The sequence below is a fragment of the Drosophila kikkawai genome, chromosome 2R (genome assembly GCF_030179895.1).
Source record: "Drosophila kikkawai strain 14028-0561.14 chromosome 2R, DkikHiC1v2, whole genome shotgun sequence".
In the NCBI taxonomy this organism is placed as follows: domain Eukaryota; kingdom Metazoa; phylum Arthropoda; class Insecta; order Diptera; family Drosophilidae; genus Drosophila; species Drosophila kikkawai.
The window spans coordinates 19,196,076-19,202,380 of NC_091729.1; the positions used below are offsets into that span (position 1 = coordinate 19,196,076).

The following is a 6,305-nucleotide window of genomic DNA, read 5'->3' on the forward strand; positions in this document are numbered from 1 at the left end:
CAATTCTCTTTTTTATACCGGCCAGATCCCTCACAAATCCCATATCTCACTCGTTTTCCGTTAAATATTTTTTGAATTTTGTGAACTAGTTCATTCCGGTTCAAAAGAGCTAGAGCGGAGCGAAAAACGATTGTTAGTGGATACAATCGATAGCATAATCGATATTATTTCCTGCTTGTGGTATATATTAAAGGTGGCTTTGCGGTCACACTGCACTTTATATGGTTTATTTTTTAAAATATGCAAACAAATTACGAACAAACACGTAACCAATAGCAGTTAAACAAGCTGCCCACTGACGGCCAGGCGAACAAACAAGCGACCACAAACACCCCCAAACCCAGGAGCAGTGGACGGGCGCAGAAATCAGACAGTCTTCCAGCGGAGCAGGCAACGTGAGGCTAATCCGCAATTCGATTTGGCACAATATCCGCTATCCAGAGCCCAGATTCTGCCAGGCTGGCGCTCTCCCAGAGCTGAGCGCTGGTGTGTGACGTGCGACTTTCGACCCGCGGCTGTGACAATATTGCGTGGATGCCGACAACTCCAGCTGGGCCCGTGCCCGATGGTGGACACGCTCTTTGGACACGGGCGCTCGACTCGGGTGCTCTGCGTTCGCGACAGTAGAGAGAGCAGCGCGAGAGGGCTTCCAATCCCACCGATTAGCCGGCTTAATGCCAGTGCCACAGCAGCAGTAGCCGCAGCAGTAAAGACGCATTGCTGCCGACGCCGCCACCCCACCAATACCCCAGCCCCAGCCACGACCCCAAGCCCTAGTCCAAGCCCCCGAAGATGCGCTCGCGCAAGGTGCTGCTGGTGATCGGCTTTCTGGTTACGTGGACCTATGCCACATACTACCTACTGCTGCGCAACACGAGCGTTCACAATAGCCGCAACCAGGCACACCAGGCATACCGCGTCAACACTCAGGCCCGCGAGGCGAACCAGAAGAGTCACCACCTGGCCAAGAGCGTCTTCGAGTTTGTGAAGCTCAAGTACCTGGAGTCACAGGTACCGCTTCCACCACCGACCACGCCGCAGATTAGTATTGTGGCCGCCGAGATATCCGGCGAGCTGCCGGAGCAGCTGGTGGCCAAGCCGACACCGGCGCGCATTCCAACGAAAACATATCTGGCCAATGGCGAGCCCGTCTTCCCCGTCCTGGTCTTCGCCTGCAACCGGGTGTCGGTGAAGAAGTGCATCGACAATCTGGTCCAGTACCGGCCCAGCATCGAACAGTTTCCCATTATAGTGTCTCAGGTATGTAGGACTTGATTAATCTTTTAAAAAAGTGGTATATATTTTTTGGCTTTGCTTAGGATTGCGGGGATGAGCCCACCAAGGAGGTGATCCTGTCGTACGGCAACAAGGTAACCCTCATCGAGCAGCCCGACCTGACTGACATCAAGGTGCTGCCCAAGGAGAAGAAGTTCAAGGGCTACTACAAGATAGCGCGACACTATGGCTGGGCCCTGAACACCACCTTTGGCGTGGGCTTCGAGTTCGTGATCATCGTGGAGGATGATCTGAATGTGGCGCCGGACTTTTTTGAGTACTTCCTGGGCACTCACAAGCTGCTCAAGCAGGACCCCAGTCTGTGGTGTGTATCCGCCTGGAATGACAATGGCAAGGCTGCCGTGGTGGATGCCTCGCAGCCAGAGCTGCTCTACCGCACCGACTTCTTCCCCGGTCTCGGCTGGATGCTCACCAGAGACCTGTGGGCCGAGCTATCCGTCAAATGGCCTAAATCGTGAGTACATACTTATCTACAGTTTTGTCAACCGTTTGCTAATTGCTTGTTAAACGTTGTAGCTTCTGGGATGATTGGATACGTCATCCGGCCCAGCGGAAAGATCGCGTGTGCATTAGGCCCGAAATATCGCGAACTCGAACATTTGGAAAAATAGGCGTATCCAAGTAAGCGATAGCGAGCACTATTACGCAGCTCCATATGTTTTCTAATGGCTCACTATTTTTGTTTTTCTTTTATCAGCGGCTTGTTCTTTGATAAGTATTTAAAGCACATTAAACTCAGCGAGGATTTTGTGCAGTTTACAAAAATAAATACAAGCTATTTGCTAAAGGTAAGTAAATCAAGTGAGCAGTCATTGCATGTCCACAATAATTACAATTTTGCGTTTGATTTTTTTCAGGACAATTACGATAATACGTTTTTGCGGCGCGTCTACACGTATCCCATTGTCACGTACGATGAGTTGCGTCGCAACCTGATAAGGTGAGTGGATTTTTTACATTTTCCAAGCTTACAAGGTTTTTGGAAATGTCACGTTTGCTCTTTGTGAAAGTTAACCCTTTTGTGGCTGTTATTTCTTATTTTTTTCTAAAGAATTGAAGGACCTGTGCGCATCCAGTATACCACAAGAGAGCAGTACAAACGAACAACCAAGATGCTGGGGCTAATGGATGATTTCAAGGTGAGTCTATGGGTATTTCTTCCCTTTGGATTTACTTTACTTTATAAATCCTTTTAGAGCGGCGTTCCCCGGACTGCCTACCATGGCATCGTTTCCTTCTACTACAATAAACGACGCGTGCATCTGGCACCCAATGCCAACTGGAAGGGCTACGAGCTATCGTGGAGCTAACGACGCTAAAAAGAGACAGAAATCCGCCAACTCCAACTGCAACTCCACCTTCAACTCCAAACAGTAAACAACACACACACACAGCTAGCCCAGTGTGCTCGCTATACCAAATAATAGTCCTATTAATTATTTTATTTTTGTTTGACCAATTAGCTAAGTTGTAACTATGGAATCTCCTTTAACGACCAGCTGTGGCCGTAACAAAATCAAATCAAATGAGTCTCCACTATGTATAGTATAGTTAATTCAAGGCAATGAATTGTACATAAGTCAGTGTCGTTCGCTTCTTTCCCTCAGCCTAACGTGTTGAGTTGCAAATAGTTGTAGCCACGTTTAAGTTATAGTATTCCGCGTGTAGCTCATAGCATTTAAGTTAAATCAACTCGAGTTCTAGCTGCGTAACGGGCGTGTAATATTTGTGATTTGTGATTATTTAATTTACATTTATTAATTGTTGAGAGAGAGTAACCCATAACCGACCCACAATGTAACATAGAATAGCAATAACTAGCGCTAGAACTGTAACTAGAACTAGGCCAGCGGCACGTCGCGTTGGCCAGGTCTGAAAATGTGTGCCACTCTCAGCTAGTTGTAATGGAATCTACACAGACGAGACACAACATTACCCCCTATGATGAATACCCTTTGTATGAGCATATTTTTGTGTGTGAGAACATAAATTCTAAAGATAACAAGACGCCTCTACTTTGTAGTTTCACTCTGCTGCAGGCGCCTCTTCATCTTCGTCCAGCTGCTCGCAGTCGATGTCGCTGCACTCCGATTCGGATTGCGTGGGTCTTCGGCTGCGCTGGGCTTGGTTTAATCCATCGTGACCGTAGGATGTGGCTACGCCACTGGCGGGAGTGCTCCTATTTTGCAGAAAGTTGGCATTGGCATCCCCGAATACCCGCTCCAGCTCGGCCAAGCCATTGGTGGACCCGGTTTCCGTTTCCGGCGGCAGAGTGGCGTACTTCAGCTGCAGATACGCCTCGTTCTGTGGATGTGGCGGTGCATAATCCACATAGCTTCCCGCATACGACTTGCAGCGTGGTATATAACTAGCGGAGGATGGCACACCACCCGCTGCCACCGGTGGCTTGGCCACTCCAAAGGGCAGGGCAAAGTTGAGCGGCTGTCCTCGTGCCAATATAGCATTGCGAGCACTCTCCATGACACTGGGCCCGGGAAGTGGAGGCATTCCGCCAGGCGTGGCATATGGTCGCATGGGAGATGCAGTGGCCGAAGCTGCAGCTAGGGGTGCCGCCGATCCGCTGCCATTTAGCATGATGGACTGAATAGGCGTGGGACCCGTGGGTGTCTGGCTGAAGAGCCACAGCCTGTCGCCAACCACCATTGGTCGGGCCAATCCGCCAATGCCCAGCTGGGCGTAGTAGTGCGAGGCTAGAGTCTCCACATCCGAGGTGTACTTGCGTTTCCACTTGGTGCGGCGATTTTGGAACCAGATTTTTATCTAAACAGAAAACGGAGGAATTTTTATAAAATTTAAATATTAATTTGAATGTATTGTAATTCCCACCTGTGTCTCTGTGAGCTGCAGCTGCTTGGCCAGCGCCGTCCTCTTGGCCACGGACAAGTATTTGCCTCGCTCGAATTCAGTTTCCAGAGCCTTGATCTGGGCTGCCGAGAAAGCGGTTCTTGGACGCTTCTTGCGATCATCGCCAAGGGCTGCAAGGGATTTAAAATTGTGAAGAAAAATTCAAATGAAGATCGCCAGAATCTTAATTAGACATTTATTGCTACCGACAGCGGCCATTCTCGGAATCAGTGCCAACTATTTTCGCCTAATTGTAATTTGTCGATCCGTTGGCAAGGTTACCCTTACCCCCAGTCTGCTTCGCCCGAAGACGCTTACGTTTCAATCAGAAAGTTGTATTTCACTTAGCCAAGGCGTCTAATTGGCCATTTGGTCATACATACAATACATTCTCCTGGTTGACCGAGAACAAATTGTCATATAAATTCCTTCTTTACGGGTGGAAGGCGCACTCTTTCTGTGATCGCCTTCGTTCTTTGTTTGCTTTTGACATTTGCATCATTAACGGTTGGCGGTGGGGGCTGCTGTGAGGGTGCGAAAAATTACGGTGGCACGCCTCCTTCTTTGTCACTTGCAAAGCTAATTTTTGACCATTTGTTTCTTGATCGCACAGATGACAGATGAGATCACTCAGCCAAAAGCATTATTTGGTCAGGTGGGAGTATATATTGTGAATACTTAAGTCTAAGTTTCTTATGGAAAATGCTTTCCAACAAAACGTATATTAAATAAAAGATGAAAATTATTTATTTTAATATAAAAAACCCCGACAGCCTTATGTTTTACTAAGAAAATATCGGGCTTTACTTAAAACCCCATAATTTTAGTCAGAAGCTTGCAACGCGGTAAAGGAGTCATTTCCGACCACATAGAGTATATATATTCTTGATCTGCATCAACAGCCAAGTTGATCTACCCGTGTCTGATAGAAAAATTTCTCTTCTACATTTTTTCAACATTTTATAAGGGGTTTCATCATTAAAATTGACAGAAATTAATAAAAAATTTTAATATTTTAAAAATGTAAAATCAATATGCTGACTTGTTAACCCAAATATTGATTTAGATTAAAGAGCATTAATAATAAACTTTGAACTTAACTTCAGGATTTAACTAATTAATCTAGTAAGCCTGTTTTTTTTTGCAAATATATGTAAATATTATGTTAAATAGAATTAATGGATTGCTTTTTTATGCATACTTTTAGTGCTATAATTCTTTAAAATACATTTAATGGCTAATAAATTTTCAGAGATACAGGTATGGATATTATCATTTAATGTTTAATATCTTAATACCACAGAAAACAGATAGTGGTCTATAAATCAAGCAGATTAAGTCATACATGTCCTTTTTTTAGTAGAAATATTTGTACTACTAATTAAGAAATCGTGTTTAAAATAAGTCCGAATTTTGGTTTTTGATTCTATGTGTAATTTGAAAATAAAATTTGGTGTATATATAGTAAAATTAGAATTAATTTCTAATGGCTAAAATAGAAGAAAACTTCTATTATAGGAAGTAACTCGTCTGATTTTTATGCAATTCAAAATGTGTATTGCGGTTTCAAAAATTAAAAACTGTATATTTGGGCAGATTTTCATTAGAGAATCCAATTTAAATTTTGTTTATCTTAAGCTAATAAAGTCTTAGTTTAAGGATTGACTTCGAAAGTATAAAAAATAACCATAATATATATCTTTTAAAAATCATTATTATTTTTTCTACAAAACAAACCCACTTCTTCCCAAAAGGTTTTGATAAAAAGCAATCTAAATTATTTGCTCACTATATTTTCCAATAAAAACATTTCCGCTTTTCATATTATAGCCCCACTACCCGATCTTGGCCATGCTTTGCAATCGCATATCAATCATACGCACCGTTGCCGTCGTCAGAGGCCAGATCGTTATCACTTTTGCCGTCGTCCAGGGTGTCCTCCAAGCAGCTCGATGTAGCAGGACTCGATACCCGCGAAACATCACAAATACCGCCACGCAAACTCTCATCCTGCACCGGATCCGAAAAGGTACTGGACGCACGCACTTCCGGCTTGGCCAGGATCTGTTCGATGGAGAAACTGTGTGGATACCGACGCACCGCCGATTGCGAATTCATATTTCCTTCGATTTTAATTGGTTCTG

At 44.6% G+C, this 6,305-nt stretch overlaps 2 protein-coding genes across 2 annotated transcripts; one reads left to right on the forward strand and one right to left on the reverse strand.

Moving 5' to 3' along the window:
* Positions 1–202: 202 nt before the first annotated feature.
* Mgat1 (alpha-1,3-mannosyl-glycoprotein 2-beta-N-acetylglucosaminyltransferase) lies at positions 203–2,759 on the forward strand. Its single transcript, XM_017169809.3, has 7 exons — positions 203–1,260; positions 1,320–1,750; positions 1,813–1,917; positions 1,994–2,084; positions 2,154–2,236; positions 2,348–2,435; positions 2,493–2,759. The coding sequence occupies exons 1-7, from the start codon at positions 793–795 to the stop codon at positions 2,604–2,606; spliced, it is 1,380 nt and encodes a 459-aa protein (XP_017025298.1). The 5' UTR covers positions 203–792; the 3' UTR covers positions 2,607–2,759.
* Positions 2,760–3,016: 257 nt separating this feature from the next.
* On the reverse strand, positions 3,017–6,305 carry lms (lateral muscles scarcer). The gene is made up of 3 exons (XM_017169810.2): positions 6,045–6,305; positions 4,144–4,292; positions 3,017–4,077 (listed from the first exon to the last, which is right to left on the reverse strand). The coding sequence occupies exons 1-3, from the start codon at positions 6,277–6,279 to the stop codon at positions 3,322–3,324; spliced, it is 1,140 nt and encodes a 379-aa protein (XP_017025299.1). The 5' UTR covers positions 6,280–6,305; the 3' UTR covers positions 3,017–3,321.